This window comes from Urocitellus parryii, chromosome Y (assembly GCF_045843805.1).
Source record: "Urocitellus parryii isolate mUroPar1 chromosome Y, mUroPar1.hap1, whole genome shotgun sequence".
Lineage (NCBI taxonomy): Eukaryota > Metazoa > Chordata > Mammalia > Rodentia > Sciuridae > Urocitellus > Urocitellus parryii.
Window position 1 is genome coordinate 212,836 of NC_135548.1, and position 26,662 is coordinate 239,497.

The following is a 26,662-nucleotide window of genomic DNA, read 5'->3' on the forward strand; positions in this document are numbered from 1 at the left end:
ATCAAAGCCCCCGTGGACACTATGTCCCTCCCCTTTCTGGTCAACGAGGCAAGCTTGAGCCCACAGCAGCTGGGACCAGATGGAATGTGCTCCTTGGGCAACGGTGGGCTCGGTGTCTCAGAAGCTTCAATCCACGGTGGCTGGTTGGTTGGAGTCTTGGCTTTGGGTCTCCGGGAGGGAGAACAAAATGGCGGAAGGGACTGGTGGGATGCAGCTGGTCGCCTCATGGAATCCAAGAAGCCGAGATAGAGAAGGGACAGCGCTGAGGATGCCCTGTGGCCCCCGAGGACATGTCCCTAAGGCGTCAATAGCCTCAACGAACCTCCATTTCCTGCAGTCCCCACCGGTCCCCAGGGTCCATCCAGCTACGGATCCACCATTGGACTCACCCACTGGTGAGGTCAGAGCCCTGACCATCCAGTCCCCTCCCCAGAGCCACGTTGCTGGACAGTGCTACCCTGGGGACCCAGCCTTCCACCTCGGACGCTCTGGGGGACACTCGGACACAGCAGCGCCCAAGCAGGGGGACCCTTCATGCATTGGCACAAAGCCACCCGCGTGCGCGGGGAGGGTCCCCCTTTGAAGCGGCCGAGGGAGGAGGAACCGAGTCCATCAACAAACACGGGCTGCAGGAAACACCTCGCTTCTCTGGTGGGTGGCGGGGTGGCGGGGTGGCAGGGTGGCGGGGTGGCGGGTGGCGTGACAGACCGACAGACCGCGGCCCAGGGAAGGGGGAAGTGCGGCTGAGTCACCTCTGAAAGGGGCCCCACCTGGGTGCGGAACTTTCTGCAGATTCTCCCCGACTCTTCAGAAAGCCCGGGTCCCCTCTTCTGCTTCCTGCTGGTCCCCAAGAGTCCCCCCCCCTTCTTCCTGGCCCTTCTTGATCTCTGCAGTTTGCTTCCAAGAATCGATTTGCAGATGATGCACTTTTTTATTTTTGTTTTTCTTTTTGGCTTGGGTTTGGGGCCGGTGGAAATTTAACCCAAAGATATGGGCCCCCATATATATATATTTTTTTTCTTTTTTTATATACCAGGGATTGGACTCAGGGGCCCCCGACCCCTGAGCCCCGTCCCCAACCCTATTTTGCATTTTATTGAGAGACAGGGTCTCCCTGAGTTGCTTACGGCCTCCCTTTGGCCGAGGCTGGCTTTGAACTCGCCATCCTCCTGCCTCAGCCTCCAGGGCCGGTGGGATGACAGGCGTGGGCCACCGCGCCCGGCCCCGTGGCTGACCTTAAGATGCATCTTTCCCCTAAAGCGAACCTGCAGCCGTAGGCAATGTGGTTCCTGATTTCTTTGCAGCTCATGGGTGATCTCAGGGACGCCCCGATTTTCCGCCAGCTGGATTGAAGCAGACCGGTGTGCATATCTGCATAGATGCTTCTAGCCCACCGACCTTGCGTGCCTGTGGGGGCTAATGCATGCACATGCAGTATGTGCAACTTTGTGTGCCCTGTACGGGGGACAGTTCTGCGGGAGGGGTGCCGGCCGAGGGGTGGCTGAGTCAAAGGTGGCGGGTGAGCATTGAGAATGGTAATGAACAGGCGGAAGGGAGCTCGGACTTCCCGGGAAAAGTGGGACGGGTCTGTACACCCACCACCAGGAGAGGACAGATTCGTCCTGATGGAGACTCACAGAGTGGTCACTTCCGTGACACCTCTGTGCCCTGCTCCGTCTGTCCTGCTGAGGAGGATAGACAGATAGGTGCGTCGGAAGCTCCGGGATGGGTGGAGAATATTCTAGCAGCGGGTGAGGTGCCCAGGGTGACTGTCACCTTGTAAGGGCAAGGTCCACAAGAGGATGGCCACCACCTCCTGGCCTGGTGCATCAAGGTCGCGTGTGCCACCTAGTGGGAGGGAGCCGTTCTGGGGAAAGAGACAGGGACCCAGAGAGAGGGCCCATGGTTAGGGAGACCTGGACGTCCTTCTGATTTCTTAGTTCTGAGTTCTAGACCCTCTTGGGGTGGGGGTGGGGAGATGCGCTCACCTGATTAGGTCAGGCCCACCGAGGGCAAACCCTCGTCTCACTAGCTAGAGGTCACCTGCTTGGACACCTTCGTGGCACACGGTGATATATCGCATTTCCCTTGCACAGAGAACCGGAGGGGAGCCCATGAGCTATGCATGTGCCACCTCTAGGTGCCGGCTGGTGACCAGGGAACCCACCCAGGTCACCTGTTAATTTGCTTTGCAAACGCAGCCTCTAAATTTAGCAGCTCCTCAGGGGCGACTGGCCCAGAGACGTGCCAGGCAGCATGACACAAACACCGGGGACATTTGGAAGTCAGGGCGTGACGCCTTTGAACAGGTGGCCAAGGTAGGGTGACGTCACTGGGAATCCTGTGACAGATCTGGGGCAGGGTCACCCCGCGGCTTGCCAAGAATCGGGCAGATGGTCCGAGCTTCCCAGGCTACAGTTCAGTCCCCACCAAAGAAGTCCTTGACGTTAGACGTACTAATCGGGAACGGGTGAGTGACATGCGTGAGGGATTGGTGCCATCCGCTAATCCCATTATTGAGTCACCGAATTCTGGCAGGGACTTTCCGTGTGCGACGTCAGTATCTCAGATACCAGGAGGCACCGTGTTCTGGGGTTTTCTTAGAGTAGCCGTGGGGGTGAGGTTGACGGGAGTTCGCGTATCATTTATCTTATGTGTCACTGACGATGACAGGATTTTCTCATGCACTTTTGTCACAGGGAACTCACGCACACCATGTTAATTAGGTATATCAGGAACCATCACCTCGTGCATTTTACTCTGCTGCAGAAATGGATCCCCGGGAACTCACTGCACACACCCGGTTAGAACGTGGCCTATCACGAACGATCGTGTCACAGGATTTTGTTGCACTATAGACTTCATCCCAGGGAGCTCGTGCGCACGGTGGCCCGACGACGGGCCATGCACCCAGGTATCATGGGATCCTGTTACCCATGGGGTCATTCTCGTGGACTGTACCTAGAGCACGCCATCAGCTGAGAAGTGCACGAGGAGATTCCAGACCGTGGCATTGCCTGGCGTGGGACTTAGGCATACTCTGTCGCCTTGCACGAGCACGTCGCATTAGCTGTGCAGTTTCACTATGTCCCCGAGGACTACGACCTGGGATTGCCATGTCCTAGGTTAGTCTGTCACCCCACTAACCACCGTAGTATTGATCCCCCTGTAGGGGAGAACTGCATGGCATTCACGCATCCCATTATTGAGTCACAGAATCATGGTCGTGTGGGCCTGTCACCCATCAGTGACAATGACACAGGCCCATGACCTGGATGGCATGCAGTGCATTAGCATATGACCTGTCATTTACAATCCTGCTACTTTATTTCCCTGTGGGATTTACAGATACATCCTGGACGGTTTCACACCAAGGATCCATTGCACGGGGGCTGCACAGCTGCGTCCGGACCCCTGCGACAGCCCTCCACTCTGACCCAGCCACAGGTGGCCGCGTGGGGGCGGGACGGACGCGCGCACGCGCAGGGCAGCCTCCGGCTGCCCGGAAGTCCCGCCTCTTAGGGGCGGTGCCAGGGCGCCGAGGCGCAGCCTGGGGCCGCCGCGCGTCCGCTTCCGCGAGTCCCGCTCCGGAAGCGGAAGTGCGTCACAGGGGGCGGGCGGCGGCGGCGGCGGTTCGCGTCAGGGGCGCCTCCGGCGGACGGTGGCGGCGCCGGGCGGGGAGGCAGTGCCTGCCCGGGGGCCGTCGGGGAACGGCGGGAGCGCGGGCCAGCGGCGGAGGCGGGCCGGGACGCAGGCGGGGCCCCGCGCCGGTGAGTGAGCCGCGCTCTGGCGCCGGCCCGGCCGCCCCAACCGCCGCCCTGGGAGGGCCGGGCCGCGGCGGGGGCGGGGCCTGGCGGCGGGGTGGGGCGGGGCCTGGCGGTGGGCGGGGCCTGGCGGCGGGGCGGGGCCTGGACGGGGCAGGTACCTGGTCGCTCCGGGAACGAGGTGCGGAGCCGCTCCGGGGCCGGCTCGGTGGGCTTTGGGGGCCCGCGGGGTCGTGGGGGCGACTCCGGCGCCGGGCGGGTGGAGGGTGGCCGTGGCCAACGGCGTGCGGGGGTTGGGGGCTCGCGGCCCGGGGCGCCGGGGGGCGGTGCCCGGAGGGTGGGGGTGGGGCTGGCCCCGGTGACGGCGGCGGCGGGGTCGCTCCGGGGCCGCGGGCCGAGCCGCTGCACTGCACGGCGCTGCCAGGGCTCGGGAGACGTGGGGGCACGGGCCGCGGAGGTCCGCGGTGACCCGCTGTACTGGGCTCCCTGCGGGGGGAGGGGCTCTAGGGACCACCGGGGTCGCGGGCGGCACGACAGAAGGGTGGTCGTCCCCGGGAGGCCGGGGGCGGGGTACTGGCAGGTGGCAGAGCTGCCCTGGCTCCGGGTCAGTCGCCTGGTGCGGCCCTGCAGCCCTGCGGGAGGGTCACAGGCTTCTGTCCAGACACCCACACAGGCCCTCCTGCTGGGCAGGTGGTGTCCCCTGCCCTGGCACCCTGCATCTTGGCCTCAGGCGGTGGAGGGCGGGCCGTGTCCTGTGCCTCAGGGCCTGGCGGGGAGCTTGCAGGTGAAGGTGTGGGTGGCCGTCCACCTGCAGCAGTTCCAGCTGACCGGCAGAGCAGGGCTGGGTGGTTGGGAGGCGCGGGCCAGGTCCCAGTCCGGGCTCTGGAGAGGCCCTGCGGTCACTGGTGCTGGCCTGCCCCCAGTGAGCCCTCAGGGTCCGTGTTCCGGGTTGTTTCCTCTGACTTTTCTGTCGTCAAACCACATACAGGGCCACCACAGGGCCACCTCCTTCCCAGTGGCGGGAGCCCAGGGCTCTCTGTCCCTTCCTCCCCCTGGTGTCCTCTGCACCTTCCCCTGGAGTCGGCCTGTCCGGCTTGCCCCTACCTACTGCGCCTGGGACGGGGGACTGGTCATGTTCATCCTGGGGAGCTGGGTGCTGGGGCAGGTGTCCAGTCCTGGAGGCCGAGGGTCCTCACTTTCCCTGGAGAGCCTCAGTCGGCCAGTGCCTTCCCCTTCGCATCCCACTCTTGGGGACTAAGTCAATACGCAAGTCGTTCTCAGCAGAGGAAGGCCCCTGACCGGGGAGGGCCGCGGTCTCTGCTCCCTGGGCTCAAGTTCTGAATTGAGCGCTGGGTCCCCTCGGCCCTGGCCTTGCCCCGACCTGCGCTCTGTGTTTCAGGCCCCAGGTCCCGGCTATGGCCGCGGCTACCATCGTGCACGACACGTCTGAGGCCGTGGAGCTGTGCCCCTCCTACGGCCTGTACCTCAAGCCCATCACCAAGATGACCATCAGCGTGGCCCTGCCGCAGCTCAAGCAGCCGGGCAAGTCCATCTCCAACTGGGAGGTGATGGAGCGGCTCAAGGGCATGGTGCAGCACCACCAGTTCTCCACGCTGCGCATCTCCAAGAGCACCATGGACTTCATCCGCTTCGAGGGTGAGGTGGAGAACCGCAGCCTGGTGCGGTCCTTCCTGGCCTGCCTGGACGGCAAGACCATCAAGCTCAGCGGCTTCTCGGACATCCTCAAGGTGCGCGCCGCCGAGTTCAAGATCGACTTCCCCACGCGCCACGACTGGGACTCCTTCTTCCGCGACGCCAAGGACATGAACGAGACGCTGCCCGGGGAGCGGCCGGACACCATCCACCTGGAGGGGCTGCCCTGCAAGTGGTTCGCGCAAAAGGAGTCGGGCTCGGAGAAGCCGAGCGAGCAGGTGCTGGTGAAGGTGTTCGAGAAGTTCGGGGAGATCCGCAACGTGGACATCCCCATGCTGGACCCCTACCGGGAGGAGATGACCGGCCGCAACTTCCACACCTTCAGTTTCGGGGGCCACCTCAACTTCGAGGCCTACGTGCAGTACCGCGAGTACGTGGGCTTCATCCAGGCCATGAGCGCGCTGCGCGGCATGAAGCTCATGTTCAAGGGCGAGGACGGCAAGGCCGTGGCCTGCAACATCAAGGTGGGCGGCGCTCCCGGCGTGGGGGAGGGGAGGGGGTTCCCAGAGGCCAGCCTCAGGCGCCGGTCTTCTTGGGGACAGCCCTGGAGCGGGGGGCCAGCAGGGGGACTGAACCAGGGAAACGGGGCAGCCTGCTGCCCCCAGGGGTCCCTCAGACCGGGTTCCAGCCTGGATACCCCGGACTCCGCGGACGTGCCCCAGAGCAGGGCTTTGGTGACAGTGCTCGCACGAGGCCCGCTTGATGGCTGTGCTGAAGGGGAGGGTGGCCTGGCCAGGGAGGGGTGCCACACGGTGCCCTCGAGCTAGCCCGCAGTCCCCGGAGGGCAGGCGCAGAGGCACGGTGGGCTGACCCGAGCCCAGGGCTGTGGCTTCCTGGGGGCCGCGCTGCCTCGCGGAGGGACACCACTGTGGGGTGGCGTGCCCCGTGGCCAGGGCCCAGGTCGCTCGGCTGGTCCCCAGGGCAGCAGGTGCCTGCGGAGACCGCCACGGCCCGTGTCCTGCTTCAAGGTCTCCTTCGACTCCACCAAGCACCTGAGCGACGCCTCCATCAAGAAGCGGCAGCTGGAGCGGCAGAAGCTGCAGGAGCTGGAGCGGCAGCGCGAGGCGCAGAAGCGCCGCGAGAAGGAGGCGGAGGAGCGGCAGCGCGCCGAGGAGAGGTACGCGGGCCTGCCTGCGTGCGCGTGCCCGAGCGTGCGTGCCGTGCTGCCTCCCGTGCGTGCTCGTGTGTCCTGAGCTTGCCTCTGGAGGCCTGCGTGCGCGGTGGCTGTGCGTGAGCACGTGCGTGAGCGTGGCCCACCGTGGGCGAACGCCGCCCTGCCCTGCCCTGCCCCTGCTGGCCAGCGCCCGTGGGAGGGACGTCTGCGGAACCCGGGCTGTGCCTCCTGAGGCGGGGACCCTGCTGCGCCCAGAACCAGCGCGTGCCGTGGGTGGGGGCTGCGGGTGCCACCAGAGGTGGGGGGACGTGGGCCACGGAGCAGGCGTGGGGGGCTCTGGCTGTCGTGGGGCTGACAGGGCCACCCGGGCAGGGCCGCCTGCCGCTGTGGCACAGCACTGGCCGTGACGTGGGCGCAGTTCCGTGCAGCTCGGGCGGGGACAGGTCCACTGCCCACCACGAGCTGCGGTTCCTCTGTGGCGCCGCGTGCCCTGCTGCTGGCCCTTGAGCGTGCGCGCTGCCCACGGGGTGGGGCTCTTCCCCGCCGTCGGCCACTGTTCCCCTGGTTTCTCAGGTGCTAGCGGGCTCTGCGTGGGTGTGCATGAGTGGGCAGTGCCGCACGCGTGCCCAGTGGCTCCAGCGGCCGCAGCCCTAGGTTCCACAGAGGGTCCGTCCTGTGTGACCCCAGGAATCTTGAGCTGCCCCCCAGCCTTGGGGACGAGCCCCGTGGGCGCAGTGTGCTTGGGCCCAGCTGTCCTTGGCGGAGCTGGAGTTGAGTGACAGGTGCTCTGGGTCTTACGGTGACCACGGGGCCTGGCGTCCTGCATCTGGGACAGAGCCTGGAGGCAGGGCAGGGGCTCGGGTGGCAGCAGTACCACAGGCTCTGGTCTCTTGTGCCCGGGCCTGTTCTTGGAGCCGGAGGCTGTGGCCCTCCCACGGGCCTCCCCGTGTGGCAGGAGCTCCTGGGTGTTCCCGAAAGCAGCTCAGATGTGTCATGACCAGAGCGGGGCCTCCGTCCCCTCACCAGATGGGGGGCCTGGGGAGATGGCCTTGTCATGGCCTTGCAGGGCAGATGGCCCGGTGGGGAGGGGGCGTCAGTTTGGGGGACAGGAGGCCAGAGGGTGAGGGGCGCCCTGTGGAGCCCGGCCGGGGAGAGGCAGGCCAGGCCGAGGGGCGAGCTGGCCTGGGGGGCGGCAGAGCACCCCCACAGCTTCTCCTCTGGCCAGAGTGGGGCCCAGGAGGCTCCCACGACTCTGCCCGGTGGGAGTCAGGTTCAACAAGGACATGAGACTTGCTGCTCATTGGGTGACCAGGTTGGGACCCTTGCAGGCAGCAGCCACACGCAGGACCTCCAGGGACTGCTGTGACCCTGCCCCCACTTCAGCCCGTGTGGCATGGGGACCTCTGGGTGCCATGGCTCCCGTGGCTGCTCCTGCCCCTGGGTCCCTCCTGACCTTGGTGCTGTGCCCACCCCTTGCTGGGAGCAGGGACCCTTCTCAGCTCCTGGGGCCCGTCTCGTGGCTCTGCCACGTCTCTGGGCTGGGGGCACTCAGTGGGTCCCCCTCTTGGCCTGTGGACGGTCTGCCTGGGCCCGTCCACGCAGCTGGTTTGCGGGAATTTGAAGCCAGGCGGAGGTGCGATGAACTGGTCGTCGGTCCTCCCGTCCTCTGGGAGCCTGCGTCCCTCTGTGCCCCTGATCCTGCTCTCGGGGGCCAGGGTCCTGGTGGTCTGCCTGCTGAGGCTCTGGGGACTTGCTGTGGGGACCGCCAGGGTCTCTGGGGTCCCGCGGAACAGCCTGTGGGGAGCCCTCTGCTCCCAGCAGCCCCCTGGGTTCTGCCTGGCTGAGACCAGGGGCCTCCTGCAGTGTCCCCATCCCCAGGGAAATCGAAAGCAGGGCTCCGAGGGCTGCCCCAGGGCCTGGCTGACCAGCTGCAGGCTGCTGGGGCGGGTGGCCGCACCGCTAGCCGGTGTTCAGGGTGCAGTTTGATGGAGTCTGCAGTGGTCACTGTCACCTGGATTCCAACAGTGGGAGGGGACAGGAGGAGTCCCTCCCCCAGGCTCTCCAGCCTTCTGTCGGGTCCAGGCCCGTGGTCAGTGTTCCTCTGTCCTGGTGGCCTGGCTTTTGTTGAGGCCTCGTCCCCAGGTGGCTGTGCACCTGTGGGCCTCTTGCCTTCTCCTCCGCCTGTCACTCGGGCGGTCTCCTCGGGTGTTCGGGGGTCCTGCCCTCTGCCTCTTCCTCCTGAGCAGCCCGGGGGCAGCCGCCTCTGCCCAAGCCCAGGTGACAGGGACCTGTGTCCCGTCAGCGCAAACCTGTGCTTCTGCTGGACGGCTGAGGCGGCGCGCCCCTGTGGTCTTGCTGGCCACCTGGTACTGGCCGAGCGGGCTTGTGCCTCACTTCCCTTTGGATCCTCTGTCTTGTCTCCGCTGTGGCCGAGAGCCCGTGCGTAGGGTGCCCTCTTTCAGAGGGCGACCGCAGGAGTGAGCGGCTGGCCTGGGCCCCAGGTGCCCCAGGTGCCCCTGGTGTGGGGTGGGCCGGGGTGGGCCCCCCTTGCCAGACTGGGTGCCCCCTCCCCAGGCCCCCCCCCCCCCGCTCCCAGGGGTCCCTGGTGGGCTGCGTCTCTGGGGGTGTCCCCCAGCCTCGCCCCTACTCCGGGTCTGCGCAGCGGCCCCAGCAGCCCCCGCTCCCCGCAGGAAGCAGAAGGCGCTGGAGGAGCTGGAGCGGGAGCGCAAGAGGGAGGAGAAGCTGCGTAAGCGTGAGCAGAAGCAGCGGGAGCGCGAGTCGCGGCGCAGCCAGAAGAAGCTGGAGAAGCTGCAGGCGGAGGAGCAGCGGCAGCTGCAGGAGAAGATCCGCCTGGAGGAGCGCAAGCTGCTGCTGGCGCAGCGCAACCTGCAGTCGCTCCGCCTGGTCGCCGAGCTGCTGAGCAGGGCCAAGGTACCGGCTGCGGGCGCGGCTGCGCCGACCTGGGGGCGGGGGTCCTCCGCGCCTGGCCTTGGGCGCCATCCCTGGGACCCAGCCGTGCCAGGGAGAGCCCTGCCTGTGGCCGGCCCTGGGAGGGGCGTGCTGGCCTTCAAGGCTGGTGCGCGGCTGGAGGTGTGGCCTGCTGATGGCCAGGTGGCTGCCCCTCGCGCCCCTCTGGCGGTGCCTCCTTGCCGGCCCTGACCGCCCGCCCACGTGGGGAGGAGGCGGAGCACACTGTAGGAGGGCGCCCGCTGCACCTGCGTCCCTGGGCGGGACCGACAGGTGCGGTGGCCTGGGCCCTGAGCCTTGCGGACCAGAGCTGCCTGGCCCCTGCCGAGGCTCCCGGTGAGTCCGGCCACGCTGAGCGCACTCAGGGCCGTGGTCCAGCTCCCGGGGAGCCGGCGGCGCCCCATAACCTGTTGTCTGATTGCAGTTGTGCTCAGGTCCCCGGGAAGCAGCCTGGCCAGAGGGGCAGCTCAGCTCCCGTCCATGGTGAATATTGAAGACACTAACCCGGGCCAGGCCGCCGCCTAGTCCCGGCTCCGCTCCCGCGGCGGCCACCGCTTGCGCCCTAACCGCAGGCTTGGTGGGGCGCCTGGGGCGCTGGGCGAGGCCCAGCCCGCCTGCCCCCCGGGCGACCAGACTGCTTGTCCCCGGGAACCCGGGATGGTCAGGCGGCCTCACCTCTGCAGGCCCAGGCCCCGGGTGACGTCCTCCGCTCCCCGGCCTTGGCCGCCAGGCAGTCCTTCTAGCTCCCGCGTGGCCCGCGTGGCTTGCAGTCCCTGAGCTGTCGTCCTCCCCTCGCAGGCCGCCAAGCTGCAGGAAGCCGAGCAGCAGGAGGAGCGGCGGCGGCTGCAGCAGCAGGAGGAGCGGCGGCGGCTGCAGGAGGCCGAGCTGCGGCGCGTGGAGGAGGAGAAGGAGCGCGCGCTCGGCCTGCAGCGCCGGGAGCGGGAGCTGCGCGAGCGCCTGCTCAGCATCCTGCTCAGCCGCAAGACGGACGACGCGCGGCCGCACGAGGACCTGCTGCAGCCCGTGCTGGACATCCTGCAGACCGTGTCCTCCGGCGGCGTGGGCGCCACCTCGCTGCACCCGCTCCTGGGCCAGCCGCCCCCCGGGACCCCCAAGGAGACCCCGCCGCGCCCCGAGGCCGACGGCGCCCCCCGGAGCGTGAACGGGAACGCAGCCGAGGAGATCCCGGGCCAGGAGGGCGGCTCGCCCGAGAAGAGGTGCGCCGGCGTGCTCTCCTGCATCCCCGACAACGCGCAGCCGCCCCGGGGCGCCCCCGCCTGCGGCGAGCAGAGCCTGGCCAAGAGGGAGGCGCGCTCCGAGCAGGACAAGTGCAACCGCGAGCCCAGCCGGGGCCGCGGCCGGGCCAGCCGCGAGGGCAGCGCCGAGGACCGCCGCGCGCGCGAGAGGAGCCGGGCCCGGCGCACGGGCAGCCACGAGGACGGGCGGCCGCGCCAGGAGCGGCGCTCCCACAAGAAGCACAAGGACAAGGACGGCAGCCCGCGGCGCAGCGCCAGCCCGCGGAGGTCACACAGCAAGGACAGGCGTGGCCGCAGAGAGCGCAGCCGGCAGCGCAGGGGCAGCGCCAGCCGGAAGCGCAGCCGCCACCGCCGCCGCAGCAGCCCGCGCTCGCGCTCGCGCTCCCCCAGCAGGCACCGCAGTGCCTGGAACAGGTAATGAAGGGCGGCGCCGGCGTCCAGGGGCCAGGACCCGCCCGCTCCGCGATCTCCGCCCGCCCGCGCACCGCCACGCCCGGCTCCCGCAGCCCAGCCACCCACGGCCGCCACCTGGCCACCTGCCGGAAGACGGTGCCGGGTCCCTCTCCAGTCTCCACGGCCCAGCTGGCCACGTCGGCCCCGCGCCACGAGCTTTAGTTCTCCTCTGAAACTGTTGACCCGATAGCTTTAATGTCGCCTGCCTCGGAATCGGGAGAGGCGCACAGACCCGTGCGCTCCGGGCGCGCCCCCGGCCTGTGCTGCCGGAAGCCGGGACCCTCCAGACCCCAGCCGGGGCGTCCCCTCCCGCAGCCGCCCTGGGGCTGGGTTTCTTCCTGTCCTAACTGACCCATCCGGAGTGGCAGCCGGGGATGGCCAGCCACCGAGGTGACGGCCAGGGGCCAGGCCGCCCGATGCCCCTCGACTTCAGACCCTCCACTTTTGTCCCCGGGCGGTGAAGCCCGAGTTGGTTACAGGCTTCGGTTCTAGGAGGGGTCAGCGGTGGTTTTTCTATGAAGCCGTTTTGCTAAATTATTTTTACCTGGAATGTGCCCGACGGCCACGGCCACAGCGCCCCGGCCCCAGGGCCCCGGCCCGACGCCGTTTTCTACCGTGTCCTCAGACGTGAAGCTCAGACACTTGGTAGCTGGCCGCCCCTTGGGAGGACGTGTTCACTGCAGTTTGCCTTTTTACGGTGAAATAAACCTTTTCCACGAACTCGGCTGTCGCCCTGTGTGCTTTTGCTGCGGCGCTCCGTGTCCCCGCGGTCCTCCCGTGTCCCCACTGTCCTCCGGCGTCTCCAGGGCAGCTGCTGGGAGGCGGGTCCCTCGAGGCCATGAGGTCAGGAGCCTGGTGGGTCAGTGCGGCTCTGGCCCGCGAGGCTCGGCAGTCCCAGGTATGGGGCCCGGTGCTGGTCCCTCCTGTGCTCCCGTGAGCCTCGGTCACCGTCTACCTGGGGAGGCCGGGCAGGAAGGCCTCCTGGACAGCCGCCTCTGGAGCCCAGAGCTCCGTGTGGTCCGTCCCCGTGTCCCGGGAGTCGTGCTGGGACAGCGGGAGGACCGGCACCCTCGGGGGCTGTGACGGCATGGTCAGCGCAGCCTGGTGGACCTGGGTGCAGAGGGCATTGGGCTGCGGGTTCCAGGCCCCTGGCCACTTGGTACGCGCGCATCCCTGAGAGCCCACCCACCACGGGGGCGGCACCCTGCTGTTTGCCACGCCCATCCGGCCACGCCCACCCGAGCCGAGCCGTGGGCCGGCAGAGCGGGGGCCGAGACCCGGTTGGAGACTGGATTCACCAGAGACAGCCCCGACAGATGGCCGCCTGCCCCAGGACGTCACGGCACCCACGGTGGCCCTGGCTGAAGGGTCCCAGGCCACGAGGGCTGGCCGTGCCCCTGTTCACCCCGAGCTCTAACCCAATCAGAAACCAGGGCGCACGTTGGCGTCTCTCGTCACCTGGGTCCTCCCTAAGTCCCCTGCCCCTGGCCAGCCGCCAGCCTGCTGCTGAGTGTGGGCCTGATGAGTGAGTCGTGTGTCCCGGGAAGGGGCTGGTGAGGACTGTCCCCTGCTTCCCTGGGTGTCGGGAGTGGGCACAGGAGGACACAGGGCCAGGGGGCAGCGGGCAGAGCCCCGTGAGCTGGGTGCAGCAGGCGAGGACCCTGGGACCGGAACCCTGTGTCCCACCGTCAGGAGGGAGTGAATGTGGCTGAAGGTCAAGGTGTGGCCAGGGGAGGCCAGGCACTGACCAGCTGATGTGCTCAGACTCCCAGCCTGGCCGGAGGAATACTGGGGACAGGCCCTGGCCTGGGAGCCACGCAGGCACTGAGGGGACTGGGCCTGGGGAGAGGGACACATAGATGTCACACTGGGTGTGTGTGTGGCCTTGTGGGCGCGGGGGTCCAGGGGCATCGAGACAGGGCCATGGGCACAGTGCTGACCGTCAGTGCCCTGCGTTCCCCTTTGGAGGCCCGAGAGTTAAGCGGAGGCTGGGGGTGTCTGGTGTTGGGCGAGGGCTGCTGACCTCGCGGCTCAGACCGGGACCGGCCTGGTCCCCGCAGGCCTCTGCCCTGGGGTGGACAAGCTGGGCACAGCATTTGTGTCAGGTGTGTGGACAGGGCTGGGGACGGCTCCGCTGGACCCGGGAGACGGCAGCCAGCCGGGCGTCTGGCTCCAGGTGCACAGGCTCAGTGACGTCCGGGACACGGGCGCCTTCCCTGGTCTCCGCCGCGTCTTCGCATTCGACCACGGTATATGGGAGGGAGAGGCCCCGCGGGTCCCTGCTGGAGGCCGGCCATCGGGGCGTCCGGTCGCAAGGATGGCAGAGAGTGCCCTTCAGGACGGCCTGGGGACCGGGGTGCAGGACGGGGACGTCCTGAGACCAGGCACGTGCCCCCAGGCGTGTCCTGGGGACCGGGGGCCAGCACCAGCTGAAGTCCTCAGGGGCTCCCCTCGGCTTCGGGCCCAGCTCCCGCACAGCCCGGGCTGCAGGGTGTTGCCGATGACGTCCCCCAGGGCCCCTGCTGGCCCGTTGGCGCTGAAGCGAGTGTCCACGGGCAGGCCCCCTCTGTCCCTGCTCTGACCCTCCGGCCTCCGCCCTCACCTCCCCGGCCTCTGCTGGGGGCGGGGAGCAGCCCCATGGTGGGCACCAGAGCCGTCCCCAGTGCCCTGCCCGGCCCTGGCTGAGCCAGGAGACGGCCACCCTGGGCCAGGACGCCGGCCTCCCCTCCCCGGGGACCTGCCTGGCCCTCAGCCCCTGTGTGGAGGGACCTGGGCGCCAGCTCTGCCTCCTGACCGCAGGACCAAGGCGGCCCGGTACTGGGCCAGCCGGGCCTCACCTGGGGGAGGTGACCCGGGTCCCGGACCTCGGTGACCTGGGGACACTTTTAAAGTCTAAGCTGACTCTATACGGAGGTGGCCTGTGCCGGGGGACACCTGGGCTCCTCTGTGTGCACTGAGGGGCGTGGTCAGGGGACACCTGGGCCCTCCCTGTGCACTGAGGGGCGTGGTCGGGGGACACCTGGCCCCTCCCTGTGCACTGAGGGGCGTGGTCAGGGGACACCTGGGCCCTCCCTGTGCACTGAGGGGCGTGGTCAGGGGACACCTGGGCCCTCCCTATGCACTGAGGGGCGGGGTCAGGGGACACCTGGGCCCTCCCTGTGCACTGAGGGGCGTGGTCAGGGGACACCTGGGCCCTCCCTGTGCACTGAGGGGCGTGGTAAGGGGACACCTGGGCCCTCCCTGTGCACTGAGGGGCGGGGTCAGGGGACACCTGGGCCCTCCCTGTGCACTGAGGGGCGGGGTCAGGGGACACCTGGGCCCTCCCTGTGCATTGAGGGGCGTGGTCAGGGGACACCTGGCCCCTCCCTGTTCACTGAGCGCCACCTGCACTAGGCAGCGGAGTAGGACCGCGGTTGCCTGCTGGCCTTGACGCAGCCTGAGGACAGGTGCCCGTGGAGGGACCGTCCACCGCGGACTCACCGTCCACAGCGGACGCCCTAGAGGAAACGCCCCGCGCCCACGAACCCAGGGTGCAAGGTGCGTGCGTGGCCTCCAGGCCCCGGGCCGGTGGGAACGGGCAGCTGAAGGGCTGGGTGTCCTTCTCGGGTCGAGGGCCTCTGCCCTGGACGGAGGTGGCCTTCCTAGGTCCTGAGCCACCCGGTATGCACACTGGGAACACCCGTCACAGGTCGGCCTCTTGTCCCCACGGGAGGACAGCGGCGCCCACTGCTGTGGGTTTCCCTGCCCTTCCCCTGGCTCCGGGCTGGCCATCTTGAGGAGCTGCCAAGTCTTGGTGGCAGGCCGAGGGCGTCCCTTCTCGGGGCCTCCCAGGGTGAGCTTGGTGGACACTGCCCTTCCCCCTCACCCCGTCCTCGGGTCCTCGGCTGACCGGGCAGGCAGGGTCGCTCTCGTCCCCCCTGCACTTCCTGCTGGCCTGGCGTCCGTAGAGACCGCCGGCTCCGCGGGCCTCAGCCGTGTCCTGGACAGTGACCGCGCGGGAGGAAGGCTGCGGGGTCCCAGGACTGCCGTGGGCAAACTGGGGTGGGGAGGGTCTTCAGCCTCAGCAGCTGCCCACCCCGGAGGACGGGGGCTGGACCAGGGTCCCAGGCTGAGATCCCGGCACGGTGTCCAGGGGGCTCCTCCTGCCTCTCCAGCTCCTGGGCTCCAGGTGGCCCTGGAATGGTGGCCCCGGACTGGTGGCCCCTCACTGCAGTCTCTGCCTCCGTCCCCACGGGGCTCCTCCTCTGTGTCTGTGTCCCCTCCTCTGTCTCTGGGGAGGACACGGCCATGGCCTGAGGACCCCCTGTCACCTGATGGCCCTTCCTGGGGCCCTTCTCCAGGGACGCCCTCGAGGTTCCCAGAGGGGTGGGGTGGGGTTCCCGGGACCCTCGCGCAGCCTGGTGCTCCTAGACGTATCAAAGCGACGGGGACGTGTTTGAAGCCACCGGGTCGTGAAGCGGAGGCAGCCTCGTCAGGCGCTGTGCAGCCGTCAGGGACCCTGTGTCGTCCACCATCAGGACGCCCCGTGTTTACGAGCGCATTTCACAGTGGACGAGGACGAGGACCCTTGGGGCCTGTGCTGGGTCTCCCTGGCCACCCACCCGGCCTCACTCCGCCCAGCCCTGCAGGGTCGTCTGTCCCTTGAGAGTGGCCTTCAAGGCCCCGGGGAGACAGAGCCCGTGTCACCCGGGGCCAGGGTTTCCAGGACAGGCGTCCCCTGGTGTCCTTGGGGGAAGGTGCAGGACCCCCCGAGGTTCCCAGCCTCAGAGCCCCGCCCTGGCCTGAGAGGGCCCTGTGCGCACGCTGCCCCCTGAGGGGACGGCCACGGTCACCGCTGGTTCCCAGTGACACCCAGGCTGCCTCAGGCTCTCCCCCGCGGTGTCCGACCGCGTGTCCTGGGCAGCTCTGTCTATCTGGGGGGCAGCTGACAGACTCATCCCGGTCCTGTTCTTCACTTGGGTTGAGGCTGGGTCTCGCCAAGTGGCCTCGCCAAGCTGCTGAGGCTGGCCTCCAACTCGCCGTCCTCCGCCCACAGCCTCCCGAGAGTTGCTGGGGTCAGGTGTGACCCAGCCACGCCCAGCTTCCGCCTGGAGCCTCCCTGGAGCCCGTGAGGGAGCCCATCGGGGACCCTGGTCCCCTGACAGCCCGCCCTCTAGGTCCCGCCCTGTGGGGCTGGGAGGGAGCCTCTCTGCTGGGCCTCCGCCCCTGGATCCCCGGGGACAACCGGAACCGCCCTGCCCTTTGGAAGGAGGCCAGGGCCTGGGACGCCCAGTGACCCCGGTGACGGCCGGGGAGCACCTTGGTTTGCGGTGTCCTCTGTCTGCTGACGGCCGAGGTGCGTCCGCTGTTGCCCTGGCGACCGCAGGGCCGTGTGCGCACGGGGCAGAGAGCAGATGGCCGGCCCCTCCGCCGCGTGCGTGATCCCTAGATAAGGCCCTGGTTCCTGCGGAGTCCGACCCGGGCTCAGGCGCCTGCCTAGAGGTGCGGTCCCCAGCTGTCGCACGCCCCTGGGGCCGGCGCTCCCTGGAGCAACGACCAGGGGCTCAGACGGGACCATGGGCTCCGCGCTGGACCCCGCCTTCCGCCTGCTGCAGGAGCACGCGCACGGCTTCATGGTCTCCCAGGTAGGAGCCGCGGGGCGCCCGGGCGCGGGTGGGACCCGCTGCGCCTCCCGCACGGCCCTAGGAAGAGCCCGTCACTGCCCAGGGACCCCGTGGGGACCTCCCGTGGGGTCGCAGGAGGACGGTCGTGAACAGGCAGCCGGGCAGGCGGCGCTCCCCGGTGGACCCAGCGCTCGGGAGGCCGAGGCAGGAGGACGGCGAGGTCAGAGCCAGCCTCAGCCGCAGCGAGGCCCTGAGCAGCTCAGCGAGGCCCTGTCCCTCAATAAAATGCAACACGGGGCTCAGGGGGCGGGGCTCAGGGGGCGGGGCTCAGGGGACGGGGTCAGGGGGCGGGGCTCGGGGGTCAGTCCCCAGTGCCCCCCAAAATGAACGATGCTCCCCCTCCCCCCGGCTCTCCGTGGTGTGGGGGCCGCCCTGTCCAGGCCTCCTCTGGAGAGGCCGGCTCTGGTCAGGGAAGGTGCTGGTGTCCCCTGTGGCCCAGAGTCTGCCGCTGCAGGTGGAAGGGCGGCCGGTCTCGGGGTCAGCTCAGGGACAGCTCGGGGACAGCTCAGGCGGAGCTTGTCCTCCACCCACGGTCACGGCTGTCCTGGTCCCCTGCCCGGTCAGACCCTCAGGCTCTGCAGCGGTCACCTGAGAGCCGGGAGCCTCTGCCCACAGCGCAGTGTCCTCCCACCCTGTCCCTGGCCCCTCGCCCGCCTAGAGAGGACCCGGCACCGTGGCTGCTCCCAGGCGGGTCCCGAGTCCCAGGACAAGAATGTCGTCACCAGAGGGGACACCGGGTGACGTGAGGGAGCAGCAGGGTCACCCTCCACGGGCAGCCCCTCCCCTGGACGCCCAGGCCCCGAGAGGAGTCCAGTTAAGAGCCCGTCCCCCACCTGGAGCGTCCGCAGGGCGACCGTAGGGCGGTCAGACGTCCCCACGCAGGGAGCAGAGGATGTCACCGAGGAAGCCCGTGTCACAGCAGGACGTGGGCCAGCCCCGTGACAGAGCCATGGCCAGGGCAGGGTCCCCAGAGAGAAGTCCCCCCCCCAGCAGGACCCAACAGAGCAGGGGGCGGGCAGCTCCGGGGGGACGCAGTCTGTCCAGGGGACACAAGTCACGGCCCGTCCAGCAGAACCAGGCCCCCCCCCAGGGCGGTCAGTCAGTGAGACCCCAGAGGACGGGGCCAGCCCCCCTGGCGGCCAGGAGGGGCCCAGCCGGCAGAACAGGGTCACCCGCCTCCGGCCCCCACGGCCTCAGCGTCCACCCCGAGCAGCATCACCTCCACCTGACAGGACCAGGTCGGCCGTGGCCCCGCGCACCTGGCACACTCTCAGCAGGACAGGTGGCCGGGGCAGCTGACTGGGCCCCAGCTGCACCACCCAACCCTCGGACCACAGGGAGGATCAGCGACCTCCACAGAACCAGCTGGACGCGAGGCTCACGCGGTCACTAAGCTGCCCCCAGCAGGACGCCCCAGGTCTCCGGCGTCCACAGGACGGCCTCCAGCCTCCTGAACAGGGGAGGCCAGGGCAGCCTCCAGAAAAGAGCAGGAGACTCGGGGACAGAGCAGGCCACCAGTGAGGGCCACCCGGAGGGGACTGCAGGGACGTCCCTGTGTCAGGGCTGTGGGTCCATTACTGTCATCGTCATTAAAACACAGTGGACAGATGGACAAAAGTGTCGTCGTCATGCTGCCCTCTGCTGGCCGCAGGGGTGCACGCCGGCCGTGACGCACGGCTCTGGAGGCTGAGGCACAAGGACCGCCAGGTGGAGGCCAGCCTCTGCAACTCACTGCCTCTAAGTAACACACGAGACACCTCGGGACGTGGTTAGGCACCCCCGGGCTCCGTCCCCACCCCCCAAAAGGAGGGAAGAGGGACATGACCGCAGCGTCACGGGCAGAGAGTCGGCCAGCGCAGGACGGGGAGAGGGTTGACCCGAGTCGTGGGTCGCGGTGGGTCCATGTGGCGCAGCGCCTCTCGACACCCTACCGACAGGCACCTGTGTCCTAGGGACCCACTTGTCCGGTGCTCCACAGACATGGCACTGGACCCTCCTCGTCTTGGGGACTGTCCCACTTTTCGTCTGACCTGTTTCCAAGGTTGAAATGTCGTAGCCTCAACGGGGGGGGGGGGGTGCTTCGTTCCTTTTTCATGGCCGAGCACTATTCCACCGTGCAGATGGCCACGTTTTGTTTTCATCCCTTGGTGGCCACTTGGGCTGCTCCTCCCTCTGGGCTCCGGGACCCAGGTGGCCACTCTCCTACGCAGACAGCCTTGGGCCCCTGCTTCTCATTCTTTTCGAGTCTGGTGCTCCGTCATGTGACAATTCTCCGTGGAATCTAAGAAGCGGCCACCTTGGCTGGGGTCACGGGCTGGAACCCAGGGACGTCCTCCACTGAGGCCAGATGGCCCAGAAGGTCACCCACGAGCCCGACCCGTGCCACCTCTCTCAGAGCCCAGAGTCCACTGGCAATGGACCCGTCACCAAGGGAATCAGAATCGGGGCCTCGGGGGATCCCCGGGCCGGTCACCAGGACGCCCCCGGTCACCAGGACGCCCTGGCCTTCCCGCAGGTTCTCTTCGCCGCCTGCGAGCTGGGCCTCTTCGACCTGCTGGCCGAGGCCCCGGGGCCCTGGACGTGGCGGCCATCTCCGAAGGCCTGGGCGCCAGCCCCCGGGGGACAGAGCTGCTGCTGGCAGCCTGTGTGCCCCTGCGGCTGCTGGACGTGGACACCCGCGGGGGGACGGGTGAGCTGCCCTCGTGGGGGAGGGTGCGGAGGGCCAGCGGCCACGTTTGCCAGCGGGTCGCGGTGGACAGCTGCTCCCCGCCCACCAGGGGCGCTGTCGGGCTTGAGGCTCTGGGAGGCGGTGGGCCTTTAAGAGGTGGAGCCTAGCGGGAGGTGAGGTCACTGGGGGTGTGGCCTCCGGGGGAACACTGGGACCCCAGTCTCTTCCTCTGTCTCTCTCTGCCTGATTCCTGGCCGCCTAGAGCAGAGCCGCTGTGGTCCACCACGCGCTCCTGCCATGATGCCCTGCCCGGCCACAGACCCGATGGTCACCACAGGTGACCAAGAGCCAAAGAACAGTTTCATGTTTTTCCAGTTGGTTTTCCAAGGTTCTTGGTCACAGCGACGGGAACCGGGAAGGGGCAGGCCCGTGTCCCTCCGCTGAGGGGCACTGCGAATGCAGAACCAGGTCCCTGTGGTCCTCTGGGCGCTGACCCCCAGATGTGTACCTCTGACCTGCGGCATCCACCACGTGTCCCCGTACTGCCCCGGCCGCCCCACCCCCTGGACTTAGGGAGACCCCGTGCCCCGTTCCAAGGGACAGTGGGGCGGCCCTGAGCGAACCCCGGGGGACAGGGCGGCTGCCCCTTCTTGGAGCCAGGACTCGCCCCTCGGACCTACATAATGGGAAAGGCGCAGAGCAGGTGGCGATGGGTCCCTGCGCCCGCTGCGCCCTCACCCAGGGGGTCCCTGCGCCCGCTGCGCCCTCCCCACGGGGTCCCTGCGCGCACTGCGCCCTGCCCGAGCGCACCAGGAGAGAGGAGCCCCCGCAGGGCTGCCCGCTGCCCATCCGCGCCCGCTCCTCCCGGCCGCCCCCACCCGCAGGGCTGCCCTGGGGCGTCGGGTGGAGGTCGCGTGCCCCGCGCTGGGGACACCACGCCGCCGTGACGTCCACTCTGACGGGTCCCCGCCCTCCCCGCCTGTCCAGCCCGGTACGCGAACTCGGAGCTGGCCCGCGCCTACCTGACCAGCCGCAGCCCCACGGGCCAGCGCGCCATGCTCCGGTACCTGGGCAGCACCACCTACCGCTGCTGGGCCCACCTGGCCGACGCCGTGAGGTGGGCGGGCCTCAGCTGTCCCCGGGGGCTCAGGTGGGGCCGGGGCAGGGGCGATGGCCCCCGGGGGAGGGGCAGGTATGGTGGCCAGCAGGGGAGCTGTCCACGCTGGGCTCCGGGGTGTGGTGGACCAGGGGCCCTGCAGGGGGGGGAGGCTGAGCCTGAGAAGAGTGGTCAGCTCTGCAGGGGTCAGCTCTGCAGGGAGATCCGCGGGTGAGGGGACAGCGTGAGGGGACAGGGCACCTCTGGGTCCTCCCGCGGATGCTCCCAATGTCCGAGGGGTGACCACACCTTCCTGCTCCTCAGACAGGGCAGCAACCAGTACCTGAGGGCCTTCGGCGTCCCCGCGGGGGACCTGTTCGCGGCCATCTACAGGTGAGAGCCCCAGCCGTGCGAGGCGCAGGTGTGGACCCTCGGTCTGAGCCTGACCAGCGCCGTCCCTCACCCAGGTCCCCGGCCGAGCGGCTGCAGTTCACGCGAGGCCTGCAGGAGATCTGGAGCGTCGACGGGCGCCGGGTGCTGACCGCCTTCGACCTGTCCCCGTTCCGCACCGTCTGCGACCTCGGGGGTGAGTGTCCTCGGACGTGGGCACTGTCCTTCCTGCTGTGTCCGGGGAGAGTGTTCACCACGGATTTCAGGGGACGCTCTGATGCCTGGGGTCTTGCAGAGGAAGAGGAAGAGCCTGGGGTCCCAATGACCCCAGGGGCGGCCAACCCCAGGACTGGTCAGTTCCTTCAAGTAGGAAGTGAAGCTCCTTCAGGCTGCTTGGGTGCCACTGGGACCAAAAGACCCAACAAGGACAATCAGAGGAGGAAGAGTCTCTCTGGGGCTCCCGGTGTCCGAGGTCCAGTCCCTGGTGGCCGACTCCATGGCTCTGGCCCAAGGGGAGCAGAACAAGATGGCGGCAGGGCCTGGAGGAGGAGAGCAGCTCAGGACAGGGCACCAGGGAGCAGAGAGAGCTCTGCTCACCAGGGACAGGACAGAGACCCCCAAGGCACAGCCCAGGGACCCCCTCCTCCAGCCACACCCCACCTGCTGCAGTCACCACCCAGGGAGTCCATCCAAGTGGATTAATCCACTATGAGTCTACACCCAGTGAGTCCATCCAAGCGGATTAATCCACTATGAGTCTACACCCAGTGAGTCCATCCAAGCGGATTAATCCACTATGAGTCTACACCCAGTGAGTCCATCCAAGCGGATTAATCCACTATGAGTCTACACCCAGTGAGTCCATCCAAGCGGATTAATCCACTATGAGTCTACACCCAGTGAGTCCATCCAAGCGGATTAATCCACTATGAGTCTACACCCAGTGAGTCCATCCAAGCGGATCAATCCACTTTCAGTCTACACCCAGTGAGTCCATCCAAGCGGATCAATCCACTATGAGTCTACACCCAGTGAGTCCATCCAAGCGGATCAATCCACTATGAGTCTACACCCAGTGAGTCCATCCAAGCGGATTAATCCACTATGAGTCTACACCCAGTGAGTCCATCCAAGCAGATTAATCCACTTTCAGTCTACACCGAGTGAGTCCATCCAAGCGGATTAATCCACTTTCAGTCTACACCGAGTGAGTCCATCCAAGTGGATTAATCCACTTTCAGTCTACACCTCTCACAACCCACTCATTCCACCTCTGGACCGTCTTGCATGGTCTCCCGTGAGCTTAAGGGGACCCCGATGGCTGCACCATAACACTGGTGACCTGACCGTCCTGTGAAGGCCAGTCCCTCCCGGCCACACACCCAGCCTCCTCTTATCCGTCATCACCCTCCAAGCCAGTGTCCACTGCCTCCACCGCCCAGGGTCACAGGACAAACAACTAGGGACGTCCTCCACCTGACTGTCACCGAGACTCTCCCAACTACCCAGTCCCCGCCTGCCCACCAGGGTCAGCAGTGGACGGTGGGCCACCCCAGTGCCTCCCCGTGTGGCCCTGTGACACTCAGCTCTGGTCACTGCGACGAAAGCCCGAGACATGCGACTGGTCAAGAGAAAAGTCGACTCTGGGTCCCCGTCTTGGAGGTGGGGCCTTGGGGCAGCCGCACATGACGGTGGGCGCGAGTGGCAGAGGAGAAAGAAGAGCAGAGGACAAGCCTGGGGTCCCAGTGACCCTGCAGCACACTGGTCCAGTGACCTCAGGTCCCCACTAGGTGGCGCCACCTCCTGACCGCTCCAGGCTGGGGACCCAGCTGCTGACCATGGCCTGCGGGGACAGTGGGGAAGCAGACTAGCCCCAGGGCCTGCCCGGCTCCCGCATCTGGGGAACCCACACCGCAAACCCGCTGGCCGCCGGCTGCCCATCCGTGGCCGCAGGACCCGGGAGTTCTCCATGGACCTCTGCGCTCGGAGCAGGGAACGTGGACACAGAACACGGCGAGCTCCTCGGGGCTCGGGGGAGACTCTGCGGGGGACACTCTTGTCCCCTGGGGTCGGCCATGGGCAGGAAGACCACGCCCCAGATGGACAGTCCCTCCCTTCCCTGCCCGTCGGAGCCTCGGGCCCTCGCTCTGAGAGCGCCAGTCACACTGAACGGAAGTCCCACTGGGGACAGTGCGCAGCCTGTGCACCATCCTGGGGACCACCCTGTGCACCATCCCAGCCTCCACAGCTGTGCACCATCCTGGCCTCCACACCCTGTGCGCCATCTTGGCCTCCACAGCTGTGCACCATCCCGGCCTCCAAACCCCGAGCACCATCCTGGCCTCCACACCCCGAGCGCCATCTTGGTTTTTACATTCCATGCATCATCTTGGCCTCCACACCCCGAGCGTCATCTTGGCCTCCACAGCTGTGCACCATCCCGGCCTCCAAACCCCGAGCGCCATCTTGGCCTCCACAGCTGTGCACCATCCCGGCCTCCAAACCCCGAGCGCCATCCTGGCCTCCACACCCCGAGCGCCATCTTGGGTTTTACATCCCATGCATCATCTTGGCCTCTACACCCCATGCGCCATCTTGGCCTCCACACCCCGAGCGCCATCTTGGTTTTCCCCGGGGCCCTCTGGCTGTGCTGATGGAGGGTGCCCGGGTGGAGCTGTGGTTCTCAATGGCCCTTGGAGACTCGGGTGGTGGGCTCCACCCTGGGGCCACCCACAGGGTCCTGAGAATTGCTGTCCTCACAAGCTTCGGACGCGCCGCTGGTCCATGGGCCTCCCTGGGACAGACGAGGTGTCCCTCAGCCCGAGCGTGGATGCTCCGTCCACGTCCCTCGCCGGGCACCACCAGGAAGAGCGCCACCAGCTGTAGCCGCTGACCACCAGAACCGGGGGCTGGAGAGCCAACCCTCCCCTGGCCTGGGCCTCAGCCTGTCCTCCCAGAGGTCAGGAGGCCGGGGCAGGAGGATCGCGGGTTCAAAGCTCATCACTTGGCGAGGCCCAAGCCACTCGGCGAGACCCCGGCTCAGCATGAAAACCAAACCAAACCTTTTTTTCCTATTCTCTACACGCGCCCTGCCTCAGGCACCCTGTCACAGTGACAGATGGCCCCGAGCAGCCCAGATCCCAGGGCCACACGCAGGGCCTGTTCACAGGCTGAGCAAGGTCCCCGAGAGACACGGGAACCCAGGCCCCTCGGTCCGCGGGCATCGGAGCCACCGCTGGGACACCTGGCTCTGGGCCAAGAGAGGGTCCCCGAGCGGCTGTGCCTGTGGCTCAGTGCGCGACGCTGGGCACGCTCCATGGTCCTCTGCCTGCGGTCTCTTCCAGGTGGGGCCGGGGCGCTGGCCCAGGAGTGCGCCTCTCTGTACCCCGGGTGCCAGGTCACCGTCTTCGAGGTCCCCGAGGTGGTGCAGACGGCCAGGGCCCACCTCCCGCTGCCGACGGAAGGGCAGGTGGGCTTCCGCGAAGGTAGGTGTCCTGGGGACTCCCGGGGGGGGGGGGGCGAGTGATGTGGCGCACGGACCCTCCAGGTCCCCTCGTCCCCTGTGTGGCAGGGGACTTCTTCGCAGACCCCCTCCCCGAGGCCGACCTCTACATCCTGGCCAGGGTCCTGCACGACTGGTCAGACGAGACGTGCTCCCGGCTGCTGGCCAGCGTCCACCACGCCTGCAGGCCCGGTAGGGGACAGGGCGGGGCGCGGGGTGGGGGACGTCCCTCAGGCTGCCCTCCCAGAGGAGTGGCCACAGCAAGGCTGGCCTCGAGGGCCATCGGACACCAGAGCCACCTAATCAGGGGGACGGCCGGGGCTCCTCGTGGGCCAACATCCATCACGTGTCAGCGGACTCCTCCATGTGACGGGGACAGTGCCCAGCTGTCCTCTGAGGCCACCGTCCTGGTGGCCCTTGGGTCCTGGGTGTAGCCTCTGTGTGTCCTGGGGACACTGCCCAGCTGTTCCCTGAGGTCACCGGTCCTGGTGGCCCTTGGGTCCTGGACACAGCCTCTGTGTGTCCTGGGGAGAGTGCCCCGCTGTCCCCTGAGGTCACGGGTCCTGGTGGCCCCGGGGTCAGTGGCTCGCCCCCCAGGTGGCGGCGTCCTGGTGGTGGAGCGTGTGCTGGACGCGGACGGCCGGGGCCCGCTGGCCACGCTGCTGGGCTCGCTCAACATGCTGCTGCAGGCCGAGGGCCGCGAGAGGACGGCCGCCCAGTTCCGCGCGCTGCTGGCCGCCGCCGGCTTCGGGGGCTTCGCGCTGCGCAGGACGGGCGGCGTCCACGATGCCATCCTGGCCACCAAGGCGCTGTCCGGGGCCGGCCACCCTGGGGCCCGAGGACAATAAAGAGACGTGTGTCCCTCCCTGGTCTCTGCTCGTGTCACGGGGGGGCGGGTGGGGACGGCCACCGTCATGCCCTGCAGGTGGGGCCCAGAGAGGGTGCCCGGTCTCCTAAGGCGCACAGCACAGAGAGCCACCCAGCCGGGAAGGTCCACTGCGGTCACTCTGACCGCACGGAAGTGTCCCTGGTGGACGGTCCTAATCCAAGAGTGGCTCCGAGGACCGTGTCACCGTCCCCTGGGGGTGACCTGGTGTCACAGGGACCTTCTTGCAAAAGGGAGAGTGAGATTCTGGGTCGCAGCTCCCAGAGGGGCCGGTGGGTGGACTGGGCAGCAGGGTCGTGCCGGGCCTGGGGAGGAGCCTCTTTGCCTTCTCCCTGGGTGCTCAGGACAGCCTTGGGGACCGGGTCGCCATGGCGACATCCCGGGACCCGGGGCAGAGCCGTCTGGGCATCCGCCGGCAGGTGGCGCCCTAGGGCCAAGGCTGTCCATCAAGCCGGCGGGGGGCGGGGCTGGGGACCCGGGGACAGAGGAGCGTCCTGTGTGTCCCCTCGCTGCCTTCCGCTCTGGGTCTCACGACACCATTTCTCTTCGTCGCTTCCCTCCAAATGGCGAAGCCGATTAAATCCGCGGCTGCGGGTTCCTTAGGGAGACTCCCGGGGGGGACAGGGCGACCTCAGGCCCAGGGGACTGGGACCCACCCCCCCAGCACGATTCCTGCAAACCTGTTGGACGTCAGAGCTGCCACTCAGAGTGACAGGCAGGAGCGTGTTGAAGGAAAGGGGCAGGGGACACTCTCAAGGGACAGAGGGGTCCTCTCAGAGAGGACAGGGACAGCGTGCCCCTCCTGCCCTCCAGTTTTATGGGGGTCCCAGGGAAGTCCCCAGAGAGCCCCGCCCAGGTCCCCTCCTGACTTGGACGGACAGCAGGGTGACCTCCGACTCTCCAGTCCCCAAGGTCACGGCCACTCTGGGTCCCCCTGGCCGCTGCTGCCTGGTGCTCAGTGGAACCTGTTCTTGCAGATTTTAGGGTTGGAGGAAGGATCCTCGTCCCCCTGGGTCCCGGGACCTGGTCTGCGTCAGGGTCCCAGAAGTCCCCCCTTGAGGGTCCCCTGGCTCCTCTCAGGGACATGACTTCCCGCCTGCATGTCCCCTGCAGGTCACAGGTGGTCTATGAGGAAGGTGGTGGAGGCTGTGCCCGGAGGCCAGGCAGGGCTGCAGGTCCAGGGCTTCCTT

At 67.8% G+C, this 26,662-nt stretch overlaps 3 protein-coding genes across 4 annotated transcripts in view; 2 read left to right on the top strand and 1 right to left on the bottom strand.

Moving 5' to 3' along the window:
- Positions 1–3,634: 3,634 nt before the first annotated feature.
- LOC113178189 (A-kinase anchor protein 17A) lies at positions 3,635–11,314 on the top strand. Of its 2 annotated transcripts, none has more exons than XM_077794102.1 (5): positions 3,635–3,770; positions 5,164–5,941; positions 6,446–6,594; positions 9,282–9,522; positions 10,357–11,314. In XM_077794102.1, exons 2-5 carry the CDS (start codon positions 5,180–5,182, stop codon positions 11,230–11,232), a joined length of 2,028 nt encoding a protein of 675 aa, XP_077650228.1. In that variant the 5' UTR covers positions 3,635–3,770; positions 5,164–5,179; the 3' UTR covers positions 11,233–11,314. The 2 variants fall into 2 exon arrangements, with proteins under 2 accessions (XP_077650228.1, XP_077650229.1); XM_077794103.1 differs by lacking the exon at positions 3,635–3,770 and adding an exon at positions 3,931–3,945.
- Positions 11,315–16,822: 5,508 nt separating this feature from the next.
- On the top strand, positions 16,823–25,434 carry LOC144251129 (acetylserotonin O-methyltransferase-like). Its single transcript, XM_077794223.1, is given in 9 exon segments — positions 16,823–16,891; positions 19,446–19,503; positions 19,506–19,619; positions 20,586–20,715; positions 21,019–21,087; positions 21,162–21,280; positions 24,429–24,569; positions 24,656–24,778; positions 25,184–25,434. Coding segments are annotated over 9 exon segments (1,074 nt in total).
- Positions 25,435–25,498: 64 nt separating this feature from the next.
- Positions 25,499–26,662, bottom strand: part of Dhrsx (dehydrogenase/reductase X-linked) — a 32,669-nt gene continuing 31,505 nt past the window's right edge. Inside the window, exon 6 of the mRNA XM_077794224.1 lies at positions 25,499–25,505. Coding sequence (XP_077650350.1) covers positions 25,499–25,505 — 7 coding nt within the window. The remainder of the gene's footprint in view (positions 25,506–26,662) is intronic.